The 21,192-nt window shown below is 37.6% G+C and overlaps 2 protein-coding genes across 3 annotated transcripts in view; one reads left to right on the top strand and one right to left on the bottom strand.

The window, feature by feature from the left end:
- LOC126759957 (otoferlin-like) overlaps nt 1-21,192 on the top strand; it is a 137,613-nt gene that overhangs the window by 22,903 nt on the left and 93,518 nt on the right. For both annotated transcript variants that reach the window (XM_050475218.1, XM_050475217.1), the window contains exon 2: nt 20,179-20,590. In XM_050475218.1, coding sequence (XP_050331175.1) covers nt 20,512-20,590 — 79 coding nt within the window. In that variant the 5' untranslated portion in view covers nt 20,179-20,511. The remainder of the gene's footprint in view (nt 1-20,178; nt 20,591-21,192) is intronic.
- On the bottom strand, nt 8,277-9,282 carry LOC126759992 (protamine-like). The gene is made up of 3 exons (XM_050475305.1): nt 8,974-9,282; nt 8,531-8,905; nt 8,277-8,461 (listed from the first exon to the last, which is right to left on the bottom strand). The coding sequence occupies exons 1-3, from the start codon at nt 9,139-9,141 to the stop codon at nt 8,384-8,386; spliced, it is 621 nt and encodes a 206-aa protein (XP_050331262.1). The 5' UTR covers nt 9,142-9,282; the 3' UTR covers nt 8,277-8,383.

Here is a 21,192-nt window from a genome sequence, read left to right on the forward strand (position 1 = left end):
CAATACCCAATGTACTTGTGTCAACACACATATTCTGTCATGTATAGGGTGTTTTGGAGTGTAGACATTCCTTTCATAATAAATGAAATGCGGAAAAATTAATGAAATTGCTAAAATTTTTATTTCATTTATGAAAGCCATTCCGTTAGTCAAATATTTCTGCAAATTTTTAACATAATCTGTCTAAACTCGACCAAACTTTTGTATTCAATTTTAAAAATATGGTCAAAAGCTTTCGCCAAGTATCCAACAATGACTTTTCTTATCGCTGAAGCTAACTTGACAGTCCAATACTATAAATTCTCGATTTTTGAACGTTTTTTCAATGAAGATCTTTTCTTAATAATCCATCAAAGTATATTGAACGTAAATGTTTATTTTGACAACTTGTCAGCTATCCTCTAATCTTTAAAAATACCAATTTACACAAGCAACAGCAGACGACTAAGTATTATTTCGCCAAAGTTTTAAGCAAACTTTTCTTGCTTGAAATATAATTTGATATATAATTTTTTGTTTTGCTATCGTAAATATACCTCAGAAACGTACACATACAAACATTGTAGCAGCTGTATAACATTTAAGCCAATTTTACAGCCGGTTAGACACTTTTGACGCTGTCGCGAGATGCCTAAAAAAATTATGAATAAGAATTGAGTTTGAATTTCTTTGACAAACTTGCTCTAACGATATAACGGGTGATCCATTTCGAGATTCAAATAAAAATACAGAAACTCAAAATTTAAAGGGGAATGTTTATTATTATTCGAAAGCACATTTTTTGGCATTTATTTTTAAAAGATTATCTCTTACAAATGTTGACCGCGTCTAAGTCTCTTATGGCCCAATTTTGAATGACTCGTTCAAGCATTTCAATTGGTAACTGACGAATGAGACTCGAACGCTCCAATGCCTGAACCGAAGCGAGATAAACTAAAGATTTTAAATAGTCCCACATGAAAAAGTCTAACGGTGTAATATCACACGATCTTGGTGGCCAATTCATCGGCTCAAAACGTGAAATTATCTCTTCAACGAAGTATTATCTCAATAAATTCATTGACTGATGCGATGTGTGGGAAGTGTCCCCGTCTTATTTAAACCAAATGTCGCCGAGATCAGGAGATTCAATATCAGGCATCTAATAGTCGGTTATCATGGCGCGATAACGGTTATCATTGCCGGTTCTGTTCTCATCGATATCATTTGTGATGAAATATGGACCGATTATTCCACCGGCCCACAAACCACATCAAATCGTTGTTTTTTCTAGATGTAATGTCAGCTCTTGTATCTCTACGCGTTGCTCTTCGCCTAAAATGCGGCAATTTTGCTTGTTTACATACCCATTGAGCCAAAAATGGCCCTCATCGCTGAACAAATTTGAATCGAAAACGTCGAATCTTCTCGGAACTTTACAAGAGACCATCAAGCGAAGCGATGTCGCTGGGGAAGGTCAATTCTTGTTTAAGCTATATTTTGTAAACTTTCAATTTAAGGGGGTATTCTGGGCTAGAAATTTAAAAATATCGAAATTTTTTTTTTTATATATTCAAGAATATGTGTACAAGAGGATTTTTCAAAATCCAAATTATTTTCGGAAATATAGGCATTTTTCTGATCCGGCATCCAAAATGGTTCGGCCGGAACTAATTGAACAAAAGACATTACGCTAAACTTTAAACGCGTTTTTTTCAAAACTGACTTTTTCGGAACGATACCCACGATTTCTCAGGTTCTACTTGACCGATTTACTTGAAATTTTTACAGAGTCTTCTTTATAGGCTTGTCTATGGTTGGAACTAGCCCCATCCCCAAATTTTTATTTTTATTATTTTTAAAAAATTCGAAATAGTCAGAAAAAGTGATCCAAAAAACTTTTTTTTTCAGGCGTCGCCATTTTGTGGAAACAATTTTTTCCCACTTTTCCGTAGTTCCGGCCATTGCGACATTATTCTAGATTAATAATCTTTTTTTTTTGGTTTCAGATAACTAGGAGGGTTGAAATCATGGGTATGGTCACGTGGACATTTTTAGAGACCCCCACTTCGTCAGCTCATAATTTTTGAAATTTTTTACTTTTTTTAGTTTTTAACATTTTTCTGTACTCTTCTAAAATTAACAAATAACTAATAAAAAAATGGATAGTAAAAATATTAATTGCCTTTTCTTACGACACTTTAAAAATTACCAGAAATTCATGCTTCTAGACCAGAATAATTAAGATCTTGATGTAAAATGCGCAAAGTTGCTGCGAACGGCGCCGTATCGAATCTCCAAGATATTCGGGTACACTCTCAGCTACGACTATTATATTTTTTCACTGTGTGCGGGACGTTATGTATTCAGTCGGATATTATCCAATATTGCGAATACTGGATATAAATAATATGATAGCTTGACACGACTCACGTGAGATCTGTCAAAAAAGGCTGTTGAAAAAAGTACCTCTACTTGGATCAAATTTTAAAAGAGTGAAAAGAGTATAACAGTTTTGTTTGTCTTAAGTACAAAATCGGTGCCGCATTACGTCCTGACTCCAATATAAGGAAACCCTGTTTTTCCTTCGATGACACATAGGCTAAAAGCTCCGATCGATTCTATGAAGGAAGCCCTAAAAATAGAATACGTATGTTCCGTTATTAGAACTGAACTTCAAAATAACGTGTCAAAGTTAGAAGGTTGGCGGGAAATTATTTCAGCAAGCTTAGTTTATATACATTCAGTGGTTTATGGGATACGTAAACTAGAGGCGGAACCCCGCACACTTTAGTAATCATTCACACTACAGCTTCTCTTCTCAAAGGCGAATCTCAGTACCAAATTTGGGTTTCTATATTATTTTTTTTCTAGTTCTTTCATATATTTTCGATTAATAGCATTTTATAATCATGCTGCTAGTAGTCTAAAACATTTATCTTGAATATCAGAAAGACCTGTGTAGCAAGAGTTTAATAAAGTTGAATGGAGAAACAGACATACAGAAACCAATTCGACTTTTTACTCCGATCAGTTTATATATAGAACTCTATATCTGTCTCGATTAGTTTTAAATGTTACAGGCAACCGACAAAACACAAATGTAACTACAAGAATGGTATCGAAAATGGAATATCGCGAGTAAAAATAATGCTTCTCTTTAATATCTCTCAAATTAGGAAAATTAGAGCTGCCCTGTTTCACTATGTTGTGTTTGAAGCAATTAACTCAATTATAATTTAAACATTTTATTTCGAAAAATATGTTACTTACGTCATTCCTGCTCTTGGGACTCTTTATATACAAATTTATGCAAGCACTTTCCTAGTTCTTTTTCCCAAGGGTTCGGCGAAAGCTTTTGCGTTTTAGTTAACCATTGAGTTTTTGCTGTAGTTGTAGTTGAATAAAACGGTGTCTACAGCCAAAGCTAGTAAAACACTTTTATTCCTTGTCCTCCTCTTTAGTACAGGTAGTAGGATATGCATAGAGAGACTTGTAACACATATACAGGTATGAATAGGTAGGAATATATGTATTATAATTGGCATACCTTCAATGCAAATTCAACGCAATTCATCTTCGTGGCTTGTGAATGTGATGCAGCTGCGACGCTACAATGAAATATAGTATATGTATGTACATTTATGTTTAGTTATACTATATCCCCAGTATATAATACATATACAAACATACATGTCCTTTGCATATACGCCAACTTGTATTTACTTTGTTTCAAATAATGGGAATGAAAAGCATGAATCGCAGCTGCCACTTGAGCGCATAAGTATCTATTCAGCTTGGAAACTTGAATACGCTGGAATAAATTGCGAGATGATGCAAAACTAATTTCAAACTCTCATAACAGGAAATGTAACAAAATGTATTTATGCATCTTTCGTTTCTTACCTGAAACAAGTATGAATTTACATTTCACAAGATAATAAATGTAGGCAAAGCCTATCTAACTGTTGTTTTTAGTTAGTAAAATATTCAGAATGAAAAGAAGAAATGTTTTAAGTGTGAGCGTGCTTAGCACCTATTGAATTGAGTATAGTTATTTCGGACCATACTAATACAAACCAAGCTCTTATTCTCAAAAAAGCTTTAAATGAAATAATTATCATCAACAAGTAAGGAAGTGTTACGACACCGTTATAAGAAAAACTCGCACCCTCAATTTTATTGAGATAACTTACTTAATTGAAGTTGGAAAATCTTTATGTATATTAGGTATATCCGGGCTAAGCGAAGTATTGACCCAATTCAACCTATTTGTAGCATACAGATATACAACTATCAGGAAAAGATTATCTCTAAAATTGTAAATAAAACGCAAGACATTTAATTATTCATCAAAATTTATTTTGTCGCCTTCAAGGTAATCCCCACCAGATGTAGTTAATACACTTACGCCAACGATTTTTCCAGTTCTCAAGACACATTCCATTAATACTTTTTGGCATGGCCTTCAATTCCTTCAGCGAATTTCGTTCCATCTCTTCGATCGACTGAAAACGGGTTCCACGGAGCGGCAATTTCAGTTTGGGGAACAAAGGAAATTCACACGGAGCCAAATGTGATGAGTACGGTTGTTAATCGATGGTATTCATTGCGTCTTTGACTTTCAATTCGGTCACAATCGTGGCTCGATTTGATGGTGCATTATCATCGCGTAAAGTCCATGAATTGTTCTTCCGCATTCGACAGATTTTCTCACGCAAACGTCTCGATACGGCCAAATAGTACTCCTTATTGACTGTCTGTCCCTCCGAAACAAATTCATGATACACCAAACCACGAATATCAAAAAAACACAATGAGCATCATTTTGATTTTTAGCGGCTCTGGTGTGGTTTTTTTTGGTTTCGGCTCCTTTTTTTCCTCCATTCCAATGATGTTTGACTTGTTTGCATGTCAAACTTATAAACCCATGCCTCGTCGGCATTAAAAAAGCTCTCCATGAATGTGGCATCGGAATTCGCACCATGAAGCATCTCCAAAGAAACCTGAATTTGTGGTAAATTCTTTGTTTGATATTTTTATCCGTTGTAAAAGTCGTAACGCACTAGTGAGGTGTACAGACTTAAGCAGCCGCTGTAGACAAACTGGTTGACAACTTAGTAAAATATATTTTCTTGAAGCATCATTTAATCCCAAAAAAATTTCCTTTAACTATTAATTAAACTAAATTTATTACAATTCTAATTATCTGTCGACTGCATTATAAATTGAACGAAATGGAGTCGAGTGTTATATAGGCTCTGAACGGCTGATGGATATTATTCATAGAATCATATTTCATAATGAAAATATAGCCAGAGATTTCCTATTTTCTGCCGTGGATCAACTGCTATTAAATAATATTTAGTCTTTATGTTGCTCGGAAGTTGTGATTGCACCAAGATCTTGGGAAATTATAGTGCTCATAGCACCATGCAATCTCAATCACCTATCAGAATAGTTCAAGCTTTACCTTACTTTTTGATAAAATTTCACTATTTCTCAGTAAACCCTAAAAATATATGTGAGATTATTGCATGCCAACTGCTTTGCCTTAAATTTTGTAAAACTATGCGTCGGAAATCCCATCAACTAATCTCTTCTAATCCTTCTTTGCTATTTCAGCTGTTGACGTAAGCGAAATCCTGCACGCAAATCCGTTTCGATTGCCTTCAATTTCACTTCCTCTAGCAATTTTGATGTATAGAAATGTTATAGATGCGCCACTATGAAAGCTAAACTTTATTGCATAACACACTACATATTTTCAACGCCATTAAATTTTATTGGATTATAGATGTATGTTACACATATATAAATATATATATATGTATACATATGTATGTAAAAATAAGTAGACATTTCCTGCGTCGAAAGTTTCACCGGATTATTTGACCACGTTTGAGTCATCACTTTGCTGAAATTGGTGGTATTTATCTAACTGTTAACTCTCTCATATGTATGTATTCCCACTTTCTAGACAACATAGCATTATATGTATATTTATATACATATGATATGTACGTCGATAAGCTTAAGTCCCGCCTCTGCCGACTTACATAAATATTATTTAATATTTGTATAATGCCTTTCCGGGAAATGCCAAAAGTTCTGGATTTGTTTTTGGGAGTAACTGCCATTCGCTTCTTTCTAATTTTTGTATGTACATGTAAAGGTGAAAGGTTATACTTTTTGGTGTCAATAAGCAGGTACACATGTTTCGCATTAGCAGAAGTTGCTTGTTATTATGCATTAAAAGATATTGCGACAACGATTTCCACTGATTGCCTCATAATTTCCTCAAGGGTGCAGCAAAACTTTATTTATTCGTATTCCGTTGAAGTTGCCGCAATAAATAGTTTGCAAGGATTAAAAAAATGCAAGGACATTATGAAAGTTAGTTCACATACGCGGTTATAGCCGAGTTTATAACAGCGCGCCATTCGTTTTCCTTTTCCCTATTTGGCGCCAGTTGGTTGATTCCAAGTGCAACCAGGTCCTTCCCCACCTGGTCTTTCCAACGGAGTGAAGGTCTTCCTCTTCCTCTGCTTACCCCGGCGGGTACTGCGTCGAATATTTTCAGAGCTGGAGTGTTTTCGTCCATTTGTACTACGTGACCTAAATAGCGTAGCCGCTGTCTCTTAACTCGCTGAACTACATATGTCAATTTCGTCGTCGTACAGCTCATCGTTCCCTAGATTGCGGTATTCGCGGTTGCGAATGCACAAAGAACCATAAATCCTCTGCAGAACTTTCGCTCGAAAACTCGTAACACCGACTCTTTGGATGTTGTCATCGTCTATGCCTCTGCACCATAAAGCAGGACCGGTATAATGAGTGACTTATAGAGTTTGGTCTTTGTTCGTCGAGAGAGGACTTTACTTTTTAATTGCCTACTCAGTCTGAAGTAAGACTGTTGGCAAGATTTATTATGCGTTGTATTTCGGGGATGGCATTGTTGTTGGTGTTAATGCTGGTTCCAAGATAGACATATTATGTACGACTTCGAAGTTTCGACTGTCAACAGCGAAGTGGGCATCAAGTCGCGAGTACGACGACTGTTTTTTTGATGACAGAAGATATTTCGTCTTGTCCTCTTGTCTCGGAGTAGTCTTTCACGATCAAGACGGAGCTTTTAGTATTACTCAACGTTAGTTTACACAGCCGTATTATTAGTTTGCGAGGATACCAAGTTTAGACACAGCGGCAGTTAATTTTCGTGCTGTCGAAGGCGGCTTTAAAATCGACGAAGAGGTGGTGTGTGTCTCGTCTCAGTCCTTGTCCCGTCCATCGCACCATCATCCTTTACCCTTACGGGGACATCAACCAGCTGAACAGCGGCACCTTCTCAATTAAGGTGCATGTCCTTAAATCATAATCTTTAACACGTTTGTAGGGGTAGTCATCAAATAGGAGTCTTTCATGCGAGCCTGTTTTGATCATTTCATTGGCGGTGTTTTTTACGTGGCGGGTCCGAAACCCAGCACACATTTTAGTTCGCCTTCAAACAGAATTTTTTGGCCACCTATTGGATACTTGGTCTAAGACCGGAAGTCGTAAGATGCTTGAGCCATATGTAAAAAAAGAAATTCTGGGCATTCCCAAGTGTAAGGCGTTCAGAGAACTTTCCTCACTTTTGAGAACTTCTATACATGACTCACTACTTCATTTTTGCTACTACAGCGTTAGACTAGAAAAACAAGTTCTCTGAATTTTAAAAAAAAAACTCACTTATTGACCAATATGTATATGAGATGACTTTGGGAAATATTGGTCTGATTTGGTCTATAATTATCTATTTATTTGTAAAGCCTCTTCTTCGGATAAGTTCATTGCCTTTTTTTTTTTTGGTTTTTTTTTGTAAATTTACCTGTCGAAAGGCAAAAGTTTGATTGTAAACAAATCAAAAAAATCATTTTTAGAAACAATTCGAATTTTTTACCGAAACTCGCCCTCGAGATTGACTTACCCCTTTACTCTTAATTCCATAACGTATTTGAAGAACTTCGCGCTCATAACAGCTTTATGCTCCTGCAACAGCTGATGCTTTAGATCGACTTTAGCGGTTATGCCTCTTAGGGGGTGCAAATTTTCGCAGAGAATTCGAGAGACAAATGACAACTCGATTTCGATAAAAAGTAGACACGAAAGGAAAAACAAATAAAATGAAAAGCTTAAAAGCGTGAAGTGCATCTTCTTAGCTGCTTTGTTTGAAGAAATAGATAACTGGCGCCAAACGACTTATAACGACAAAAGTAACGGTTACGATAAGTGAGAATTAATAAAAATTACCGGCTTATCTGTATTCTACACACTATAAATTTACACATTTTTATTCAGAAAATAGTATAGTTCCACATTAACAATTTATTGGACAGACATTAAATAACTTCACTTATAGATTTTAACACCGCCTCTTCTTTCGGAACGAGCGGCAAATGGCGCTCCTCTTCTTGCGCTTGCTCTTCGACATTTTACAAGCCTGTTGAAATGAGAAATATTTTGTATGAAATATTTGGTATTGATTTGCAACTATTAGCATTTTAAGTACCTGTCGCATGTAACGCCGTTTACATTCCGGCGACAATGAGCACCATCTACGTGCGCCCTTTTGCACCGTCTCCTGAGGGCTGAGTCCACAATGTTTACGTCTGTAGGCGCGTAAGAAATTCAAATAAGCATTCGCTGTCACTGGACCTGGTTTCATGCAACGTTTGCGTCTTCTACCACCACATCTACGTCTGCGTGGTCGCGATCGACGGCGACAACTACGACGACGCTTTGGTCGTCGCTTTCTGCGGCAGCCAGAACGTTTACGTCTCTTTGGCCGACAACTACGGCGCTTTCGTCGTTTGGGCCGACATGAGCGGCGTCTGCGCTTAGGACGACAGCTGCGACGCTTCTTGCGCCGAGGTCTTCTGCAAGCCTGTACACAAAGATTTTGTTTAATTTGAATCGTAGTTAGTTGAATGGTTAGTTCATTTGTTTACATACCATTGCCCGATATTTGGCTTTCTGTGAGCAGGAGAGTCGATTCCAAGCCTTCGCCCCTTGTCGCACTGTCTCCACTGCCGACATACCACAGCATTTCTTTCTGAATTCGCGCAGAAAATTTAAGTAACCATTGCTAGTGATAGGGCCCGGTCGCATACAGCGACTCATGATTTGAGTACAATTTTCAAATATATTTTAACGAACCAAACCACGAAAAAATTACTAAAAAATTTTGTATCGTCTTATTAAATTCTTTTTACAAAAAATGTAATTCCATTGACTGTAATTTTTCAAATGTCGAGTATTTCAAAGCTTGCGAAGATTTTTTTGAACTTTAAGTGAGCGTTGTAAGTGAAAGCAAGGTCTATTTGGCCCTTCTTCGTTTATCCGGTTAAGGATTTCTGAGCCATGTGCCATCGAACGAAATATATAATAGCCGGACGGTGCTAGGGAATATGGCGGGTAAGGTAAAACTTCCAATTTAAGCATTTCCAGGTAGGTTTTAACGGGTTTGACAACGTGAGGCCGAGCGTTGTCATACAGCAGCATCACTGTTCATGCCTCTCCTTATATTGAGTTCAAGAGGAAGCCAAGTTCCTTGTTTCTCAACCATTCCCAGCACATGTAGTCGTGTTGAAATGGTTTGACGGGTGACCCACATCGACACACATTTGACGCGGAACCTCATTGAGCAAAGCCTTTAATTTACCAACGAAATCTGCCGTGATTGGTGATACAAAAGTATACAGATACAAGTAGAGTTCTTAAAATCAGCTCAAACGTGTCGACAAAGCGACTTGAGGCAAATATAAATCTGTTTAAGCGTTTTATTGATCTCCAGCTCAATGAAATGTCTAAAACAGTGAGCTCCTAGATGTTTATACCTCAGTAGACCTCTTGTGATTCATTTGGGGCCAAAAATATCTTGCAAAAAAAATTGGTAACCCAGCGCTGGTAAACACCCTTCCAACCCGCTAACCAGTAGATGAACGCACGAAGGCACTGAGGGCCAACCAGTTGCCATTCTGATACCTATACTCGTACTAGTATTATCACAAAGTGATTCGATGTGGTTGAAAGCCTAGTTGGGCATTCCTTAGTTAGCCTTGAATGCATTGTTTCTGAACAATAAAATTTTATATTAATTTATTTCCGTCCATTACAAGTATATATTATATTAAAGTTTTAGTGGCTACTAACAACTACATATGCATTTACTTATATGTATGTACATATATGCAAAAATATTGACATTCCAGTAAGTCAACGTGTGCTGGTCATCATAGCTTATACATACATACATATGTATCATGTAGAATCACTTGTTGGTTTATGTTTTATTTGCATTTAATGCCGTTATTTGAGTTGCAATAAATTGCCATGTTAACTATCTTTTATTTAATCTGCAGTTTACACTCAATTAGCATTCAATCAGTTGCTTCGTTTACTGCCATTTTATTGTTGACATTATGTACTCGTATAACTGTTGGCTTATCTTTGTTGTCTTTCCAATTACACATATGTACGTATGTATCAGTAAAGTGTAACCATTCAACCGATTAAAGCCGCAATAAACCAGATTTGCTTACAAGATCAAATTGAATTTATTTGAATAATGTCATAACTGCAAGTAAAACCCAGCGACTGCACGCACCGCAATATTTTTATCGAGTGGATTAAGCTCATAATGCTTGTTGATTCCATTATTTTTTTTGTTAAAAACTGATTTTCCACAAAGCTATTAAGAGATAATATTTTAAACTGCTCCCAATAGAGAAGCGATAATTGCTGTATAAATCAAAGGAATTCAAAAGTGTCCTTGTCCAATCTCCTAAAATTTTTAAAAAGTTAGATTTTGTGGTCTTATATACATATAAAAGGAGTGTTCCAAAGTAAAACAGGACTTAAAACAAAAACAGAACAAATGGTTTTTTCGGCAAAATCAATTTATTTTATTCAAAATAGTCTCCTTCAATACAGCTTTTTGCACAGTCCAAAAGCATGTCGAAAGAGTGTTTTAGCTCGTTGGACGGTCTGGCCGCCTGTATGCCGGTTCAAGCCTTGTGAATGGCCTCTACGTCTACAGAACGCTTTCATTTCATGGGCAAATGCATTTTTCAAAAGAAAGAAGTCACACCGTGCACTATCAGGTGAATACGGGGAGTTGTTAATGGCTAAAATGTGACTTTTTTGTCAAATAATCGTCCTTTGAATGTTGGATTCTGAGAAATTTTTGATCATCAGTCAATTTGTGCGAAACAAACCGTGCACACACCTTTCGTAAGCCCAAATGTTCGGTCAAAATGCGATAAATCGATGTTTTAGAGATGTTCAATTCCATTTCCATGAATTTCAATGATGATTACGGTTGATTTTTGATGAATTCACGCACAGTTTCGATGGAATTTCCTTGATTTACATTCAGTTTGGTTTGTCAATTCTTAATGAACGCACTTACTCTGGAACAACGTTGGCAACTCGTGGAAATGTATTACCAAACTAATGTTTCGATTCGCGCGAACCGAACAGTCCAATATTCGGTGGACACAATAGCCCTGACAAGTTAGTAATTCGAACAAACATGTATCCGTTTCTCACCACGTTTACTTTAGTGGATAATGCGCATTCTCAGAGACACAGTACAGTGCTCACAGAAGACGTTATTGCCGCTGTGGTGGAGAGTATCGATGAAGACACCAATGAGTTCATCTGCCATCGCCCGCAATTAATAGAGCTGTTTCCATACACTTTATGGGAGATTTTGCAGAAGGATATTGGCTTGCGGGCTTAAAAATCCAACTCGTGTAACAATTAATGTCGAACGACCATTAAGCGCCTCGGTTTCTCGGTGAATGGGTTCCAAACGAGATAGCCACTGATTCCGATTTTCACAAGACAGTTTTGTTCAGCGATGAAGCTAAATTTTAGTAGGTTAATAAACAAAATTGTCGCTTTTGGAGTCATGATAATCCACTTTCTGTTGAGACGCCGTTACATCCTGAAAAAGACTGTTTTTTTTTGCTCTGTATAGCCACATATGCAAAGGAAATCATTTGTCCATATTTCTTCAAACAAAACCGGTCATTATGATTAATGACTTTTTCGTGCCTAAAATGGAGGAAGTTGATGTGGACGATTAAATTTGATTAAAACCGGACCCTATAAGCGTGTATCTCTTCTTGGAATCCACATTCTTCCTTTTCTATAATAAATATATAAAATCGTTGTACAGATTTAGAAACATCATTTTCAATATTTGTTCCCTTTATGTTAGAATTGTATATGATTTCTAAGATACTAACGGCTATTTGATGGCAACAGTTTTGGATTCGTCATTTCTCTCCTCGATATTTTTACACGAAGTTCTCGTGTTAAAAAATTTGCATGTAAAATCATCCCATTAAATCGATAAACATTATCTTCAATGTTGCAGTTTTGGCGAATCGAAGACAGTTCATATAATACTTAGGGCTATTTTCTCAATGTCTGGTTAGCAGCCAACTGTCAGTTAAGTTCTGGTTAACACAAACTCCTTCTTTTGGTAAAAGCCCTTAGAACCAATAAGATGTTGGTCAGTATAAAGTTAAGCCATTAGAACAGTGCTCTCCATTTTCGTATGATAAAAAATATTTTCCCTATATTCATGTGCACATATTGACTAATCTCCGAACCAACGTATTCACTCTTAAGCGAAGTTATTCCAGTACTCCCTACTTCGTTTATTGTTTAAGTATTTATGTAAACAATACGATACAATGCATCTAGAGTTTTTTGATGAATGGCGATTTAATATTTATATATTCACACTGCCATTCTTCTCTGTTTTCACGCTTTGTCTATGTTTTGCTGAGCATATTCAGGATCACACAGGTCCACTCTCAAGTTTTTACATGATAGTATATAGTTACATGCATACATACATACATACATAAGTACGAGGTATGTTCAAAAAATAAAAAAATATTTTGACTATCGAGTTTTTATTTTGTTTGTGAGAGGCATAAAAGTTAGACGCGTTTTGCGTATTCGGTGCTGTCCTGCTGTCGAAAATAATCGATAAAATAATTTGCATTAAATTTTGTGTGAAAAATGGAATTGAGTGCGCAAAAATACTTGAAATTTTGACAGTGGAATATGGTGATTGTAATCTGAGTCAAAGAAATGTTTACAACTGTTATAATCTATTCAAAGAAGGTCGGAAAAATGAGAGTGACGACGCTCGCCCTAGACGCCCCAGCACATTAACAACCGATGAAAATGTTGAGAAAGTGAAGAAAATCGTGGGCAATCATCAAATCACTATTAGAGAAGTTGCTGCGAAAATGTCTTTTATCGGTTAGCTTATGGCAACCAATCTTTTAGGAAATTTTAGGCATGAAGCGTGTGGCAGCGGGTTTATTCCAAAATTGATGAATTTTGACCAAAGAAACTGGCGCATGAGCATGCAACCAGATTTGCCTAAAAAGCTTATAACTGCTGACGAATCATGGGTTTATGGTTATGACATGGAAACCAAAGTCCAATCGTCCCATTGGAAGAGCACCGGAGAGCGATGGCCAAAAACAAATCGCTAAGAGAACTCAAGAGCATATCAGCACTGCTTCGAAGATTGGAAAAAACGCTGGCACAAGTGTCTTACGTAAGTTGCTATATATATTTCTGGCCTAATAATGTAAATAGGCATATTTATCAACGAAAATGTTTTTTTTTTTTGTCGATTGCTGTTTTGTTTGGGGCTCATACGCATAGATCCATGATTCGTCACCGTGTGACGATCTTATAAACGTCTTTTGAAGCACCGCGATCGTATTTTTTCAGCATTTCTTTACACCAATCCACAATCCACACGAGCCTTTTTTTGAGCGATTGTCAAATTGTGCGGGATCCAACGAGAACAAACCTTTTTTACGGCCAGGTGTTCATGCAATATCGAATGTATGCTGGTGGGAGAAATGCATAGGCATGCCTCTATCTGAAGGTATGTTACATGACGGTCTTGCATTATCAGTTCACGTACGGCATCGATGTTTTCTGGCACAACGGCTGTTTTTGGACGACCTTCACGGAATTCGTCTTTGAGCGAGCGTCGGCCACGATTGAATTCGTTGTACCAGTTTTTCACAGTGCTATAGGATGGTGCTTCATAGCCATAAAAAGATTTAAGTTCATCGATGCACTCTTGTCGTGATAATCCACGTCGAAAGTTGTGAAAAATGATCGCACGAAAATGTTCACGAGTTAATTCCATTTTTTGGCCGAGATGAATTTTTTAATTCCCTGTAAATAAAACAATTCACGATTAAATGACAAAACGTTCTGAGTGATGTTATGCTAAAAAATTTCAAACTTTCCAATGGAAATGTCAGATTACAGCTGGCACCACTTAGTGTTGCCCTAGGCCAGAATATACATAGCAGCTCTCGTATATGTGAGGGCGACAACTTTGAAGCCAACAAAATATAAATTGATGAATGAATAAATACTTTTTGAGAAAAATTAAAATTTACCATATTTTTTGAACAGCCCTCGTATGTGTTTGTGCTATATGATGATGTTTAAAATCGATATAATATTTTTATACTCGGATAAATTTAGCTTTTCAATTTTGTTTTATGCACTGTTTAACAAATGTTTTAGCTTATTCATCTATTTAATGCGAAGACTACAGCATAAAATTGTTGTCTTCATGAACTTACTTATTCGTATGAAGAAATACTCGTACATATAATCCGACTTTTTTAAGTAATCACAAATATGGCCATGGTTCTAGCTAAAACTAAAAAGTTTTAATAATACACAAGTGAAAGCGCCGGTTATAATAATTCTACGTATGTCGAAAGCCCCTTCCGATCAGATTTTCATCTAGCTGAGCGACGCACATTTTGGTCTCAAAAACCGGACAAAATTATTTAAACTGATTTTATGAATAAAAATGAATAAAAATGCATGATTGAAGATAATAATGTTATATATTAAAATAAAACGAGTAAGGAAGGGCTAATTTCGGGTGCATTTTTATTTGAATATTTTTGTATTGAATAAATTTTAGTGGGGTAGTATCGACCAGATTTTATCTATTTTTGCTCATCCCACATACTACTAATGTGCCACATACTCAAAAAATGTTCCCTGGGTTTCACTAAGGTACCTTATGTACAATCACCAATCATATGGAGCAAGGTCAAGTGGATGTTCGAAAATCTTGGTTATATTTATATGGGGGAAGGGTCAAGTTTTGCCCAATTGTATCTTTTTTGTGCGCAAAAATACACTGTTATGCAGAAAACATGTTCCGCAATTTTCATTGAGTTGGCCCAAATATTGGCGGATATATCCAGCATAAAGTCACCCATAAGTTCGAAAATATTTATATTATGTGTATGGGTACTCAGGGAAATATTGGCCCGATTCAACCCATTTTTGATATGCAGAAATACCATTGTCAGGAAAGGATTCTGTCTGAATTTCTATTGCATATCTCACATAATGACTGACATTTTTGATGAAAAGTCAACTATAGATACAGGGGTCCACATATTCGGTACCTATGGGCTTGAACATTTTGGGTTGGATTTGGACAATATTCGGTCAAAAGGTGGCATACATTAAGGGAATTATTACCGCAAAGTTTTATTCCGTTTTATCAATTACTTCTTAATTTGTGTACTGACAAGTGAAAGAATCAAAAGGAATTTTAAATGAATTTTCATGGTGTAAACTATATTTCAAATAACGCCACAACAATAAATTAGGGGATTAAAACTTTGAGATTTGGGTGAAAAATTATTAAGAATTTTTCGTTTTTGCTGCAGAAATTGAATATTTTGATCTCTTAAGACCCTCTGCATGCGTTTTCGGCCAGTCGTAATGACCCAATCATTATAATTTCCTTCAAATATTGTATTTCAAGTACTGGCGTAGGAAGCGCTTACCTGGTTATAGCCGAGTTAACAACAGGGCGCCAGTCGTGTCTCTTTTTCGCAATTTGGTGCCAATTCTAAATACCCTGTGCAGCCAGCTCCTTCTCCAGCTGATCTCTCCAACGGAGTGGTGGTCTTCCTCTTACTCTGCTTCCCCCAGGCGGGTACTTCGGCGAATACTTTCAGAGCTGTAGTGTTTTCATTCTTTCGAACGACATGCAATAGCCAGCGTAGCCGCGGGCTCTTAATTCTCTGAACTATTTCAATGTCGTCGTATAACTCGTACAGCTCATCGTTCCATCGAATGCGATATTCGCCGTTGCCAATGCGCAAAAGATCATAAATCTCTCGAAAACTCCTAACGTCAACTCATCGTCCATGCCTCTATACAAATAGCAGGACGGGAATAATAAGTTTGGTCATTGTTCGTCGAGAGAGGACTTTACTTCTCAATTCCCTACACAGTCCGAAGTAGCACCTATTAGCAAGAGTTATTCTGTGTTGGATTTCGAGGCTGACATGTTGTTAGTGTTAATACTGGTTACAGGATAGACGAAATTATCTACGACTTTGAGGTTATGAGTATCAACAGTGACGTGGGAACCAAGTCGCGAATGCGACGACTGTTTCTTTGATGATAGCAGATATTTCGTCTTCCCCTCGTTCACCAGCAGACCCATTTGCTTTGCTTACTTATACAGTCTGGAGAAAGGAGAACTAACGGCGCGGGTGTTGAGGCCAATCATATCTATATCATCAACCTACGCCAGCAGCTATACACTCTTATAGAAGATTATACCTCCTCGATTGAGCTCTGCAGTTCGAATTATTTTTTCCAGAAACAGTTTGAAAAAGTCGCACGATAGGGAGTTGCCTTGTCTGAAACCTCGAACCTTATATACGATGTTGAGGAGGCTTATCCCACGCACAAGATTACAAAATACAGAGGGTATCGTTTAGAAATACGACTCGAAAGTAGTTTCAAAAATAGTCTGCTGTAAACAGTCAATGATTATTTCGATGTTACCTAAATCTCAGAATGTATGGAACAGCCTTAAAGCACTATAATTTTTTTTGGAATTTAAATTTCTTTGCTTTCTAGTATTCTTCCGCAGTATCCGTCATTTTTACAGAATATAAAAGATACGCCTATCTTCGGTAAGTTAAATAATTAATACAAACATAACTTACAATTCGTTAAAAACTACTTTTAAAAGAAATAAAAACATTTGCAACAGAAAATCAAAAAGCCATACAAATTAAAGTACTATATATGCGTAAAAGTTTGCCTCTCTAAGCAACTCTCCATAATCCCTGATTGGTTGGCGACTGAGTCTGCACAAATGGACTACAATATTGACTAACCTTGTCCTCGTAATGTTGGCGTCATCTTCATCGTCCTTGTGGACATGTGGAAGTTTTTTTTTATCGAACTTCGGGTTGCTTACACGGAATCGTTCATGCACTCACCTGCCTGCATCTGTAGCTGGCTTTGGTCTCAATGCCATATGTTTGCACATATATTTCAAAGTAAATGTATTACTGCCAATTTGCTCTACATATCTACATACATGTGGAGAAATACGGTTCGTTACTCAAAAACTTAAACACGTCTACAGTGCAGTGTAGTGTCAGTAATTGAGTCAGCTGCCGGTGTGTCAAAATGTAAAAACGAAAAGTGAGTTATCAACTCCTCACATCGATGTATGTCTAACAGTGCGCTTTCTTTGTGCGACTCTTATCCACTTTCCCTTTGCTACTTAGGGAATGTTGCAAAAGCACAGCAAGAGTGTGTTAACAACTTAAAGTAAATATCAAAGTTTTTCTGTCCAACATTAACGTGACAAATGTAGTACCACCCTTGAAGAATAATAAGACGTTATAATAGAAGACGCATTCCTACTATGCTGACAAAGCCATTAACAGTAAATTTTATTAACCATAGATGTTGTTGTTGTTGTTGTTCCAGCTGGTACCTAGTCCTCTTTAGGATTGTAAGGATTAGCCAAGTTGTCGTCGACGTCATCTAACGGAAGGCCCAGGAACCATGCTGTTTCGACGGGGTCATACCAAAGGGAGAGGAGTGTTAGATGAGTGGGATTGGTGGGGCATGCAAAGAGGTGGCCAGTGTCATGCGGAGTCTATTCTGGATAAGTAGGAATTTAACCTGCTAGAGTATCCAGAACGAAGCTGCGCAAGGGTCACTCTCGTTTCACGCGGTAACTCGAGCTCTACGTCTGTGATTGATGGTGGTTTGACTCCGAGTACGCCATTCACTGGAAGGGAGTCGGTAAAGATGTTAATGGCTGTACTGTGAATGGCGGTAAATGCATAACTGAAGTTTGTTGCGTCCGAAGTCTGGTCGGCGTACTGTCTAATGTCGTCGACGTAATTGATGAATAACCTCTTGCTGTTCCTAGGGTGCGGTTCCGCTCCAAGCAGGTGATGCAGGGGTGATTTCTGCGAAAGCATCCCAGCAGGAACTGTCTGGAAAGGAGTTTATTTTGCTCCTTAACAGGAAGCATACGGGCCTCTCTTTGTAGGTGTTCAATAGCAGACATCAAGAGGCATCCTGTCGCAGTCCGGAGTGCAGTATTCTAACAAGTCTGAAGCTTTCTCGTCTGCGTTCCACTGCATCCAGGCGACAATATTTATGCGGTGTAGTTTAGGACCGGCCGGCCGGATTTTGTTGCCGCTCTGTACTTTGACGATTATCACAGTCGTTTGAGAAGTGAAGAGGCATAGACTATCAAAAGTTACACCTACAATCTTAAGATTATTGACAGTCGGAATCTTGACGCCGTCGACTGTATTATTAAGGTAAAGTTTGCACTCTTCCTCCAGTTTGTAAATATGATCGCAGGGGTTTTGTTGGAGAGGGTGTTAAGTTTCGTGCCCAACGTCAATATGGTGCAATCATCAGCGTACATGGTTATGGAAACTCCCTCTAGTGGTTGTGGGAGTTTCGAGATATAGAAATTAAACAATAGCGGGGAGAGGACACCAACCTGCGGGGCCCATTGTTAAATTCTTTTCAGTTTTGATTTTTTTCCTCGAAACAGTACGAAGAAGAAGGAGGAAGCGTAGTTTTTTCAAGTTCTGCAGTAGCGTTATGTGACTGACTGAGAGGTTGCAGAACTTCAAATGTGTAGTCAAAATCTCCAAATTGAAATCCCTTATTCGGGTATCACCGGGATCGGCATGACGTAAGATGTCGTGCTCGTTAGCTAATCGGCTGCTTCGGCTGGGAAATTACGGCGGAGTTAAGCAAATCTTCCAGCCGAGATTAAGCGAGCGGTAGCTGCTGCGATCATCTTGCGGAGTTAACGATCGCAAGCGGTTACATCCGTAAGAATGGGTGGAGCGGTGAAGGTGGTTTCGCGATCGAGATAATTATGGGTAGGTGATATGATGCAAGAGGTCGCCAGGTTATGCTATTTATCAGACCACTGCTGGAAATGGTAATATAGGGTGAGCTATTACAGATGTCCATAATTCTAGTGGGGGTTTCTGGCAAAATGTCGAATCGCGATCAGGCAGGAATGCCAATGATCGTGGTACGCGTTAAAGTTGTCTAGTACCAAACAGTTTTCACCACGAAGTAGCGCACCTATATTCGAGTGATATCCTGTATGGCAACATGTAACTGGGGGATGTATACATATATTAAATATTTCGAGCTCAACATCGCCTCCGATCACGCGTATACGATGACATTCTACCATAGCTATCGATACGCGTTCCCGGTTCATGAGTGCAACTATCTCCTCGATCTTGCTCTGGAGTCCGTTGCAGTTAAAGTGTAAAATGCGCGTTTATCGCGGGTGTCCGTGAGTGATCATGGGAGTGAGGGAGTGACGTGTAGGTGGTATTTGTTGCAGCTGTAGAATCCGCAGGGGTAGTGGTTGCACTGTGGTGTTGGTTGGCGACGCCACTGTTGAGTGTTGCGGGGGCAGACTCCTGCAGCACGGGGCAACATACGACACACTCCACTCACATGTGGTGCTTAAGCCGCAACACGTCGTGAAGTGACACTAGCCAGTACAAGAATTGCACTTGACTGTTTCAACCTCTCGACGAGAAAGTTGTTAATTGCCAAATTGCAAATCTAAGTTCGCCAAACATTGAAATAAAAAGGGCAACCTACGTACATACATATGTATATCATCACTACGAAAGTCTAAATACATTTTTTTAATAAATATATTTTATACAAATAAATATTTTAAAAGCCAATAGTTTTTGATCATTCTTAACTAACCTGCTCCTTAATTTATATTTACAGTACTACCGCGGGAATTATATCGAAAAAAAAAAATGTGGATCGTGACACTAATTACGGAACTCGCAATATCTAAATATATATTATAGATAAAACATAACGGCAAACATTACGAAAAGCAATAAACTACAAGGGATAATTTAATGCATGGAAAACTTGTGTGATGAATTGACAAACAAAAACACCAAAACAACAAAAATATGGAATACAAAATATTTTAGATATTTACCTGCGACACATATTTGCTAAGTTCAAATGTATAAATAACTAGATTATAAACTCTAAGGTATAAAGAAACTATATTTCACCGAAGCAAATAACTTGCGGCACGCCAAAATGTCACTAACGGTAAAAATTGTGCAATTTCAATTGCCAAAGACCAAATCAAATTTAATCGCACGCGTCGAATTTCGAGGTAAGTCCAAGACCTGTTAGATCATATTTCTAGTACGATATCTATCTAAATTGCTTTTAATATGGAAATAAATTCAAATCATCCTTTAGAATTCCACACAAAAAACAGCTATAATTTTCAAACTGAGAATAAAATAGTCCGAAAAATACATTTATGATCGGGTTATAGAATTATATAAATTGAAAAACAATCTAAACTGATTAACATACCAGCGATGACTTTCATCCACAAATGAATTCTGTTTTTCGTGTTCAGTTTTAGCTGGTCTGGAAGTGGTATATTTCTGACTGAAAGCTGACCATTGAAATCTTACGTAAAGACAGACAGCGAAGCACGGAGGAGAGAGTGGGGAGAGAACGGCACTGGCAGCAGGCAACAGAAGTGCGCCACGCCAAGTAATTATTGGGAGGTTACAACCTAGCAAAGTTTAAAGATATGATCAACACTTGTGCAACATGGGCATAGTCTCTTGTACAAACTACGGTTTTACGACATGGAACCGGAAACTCCAAAATACCTGATTCTAGATTGCCCAGTAATTTGTAGAAACAGGATCAAGGCCCTTGAATTTATCTATGTGGACAGGGATCACGTCAACTCCA

This window comes from Bactrocera neohumeralis, chromosome 5, assembly GCF_024586455.1.
Source record: "Bactrocera neohumeralis isolate Rockhampton chromosome 5, APGP_CSIRO_Bneo_wtdbg2-racon-allhic-juicebox.fasta_v2, whole genome shotgun sequence".
Classification (NCBI taxonomy): Eukaryota; Metazoa; Arthropoda; class Insecta; order Diptera; family Tephritidae; genus Bactrocera; species Bactrocera neohumeralis.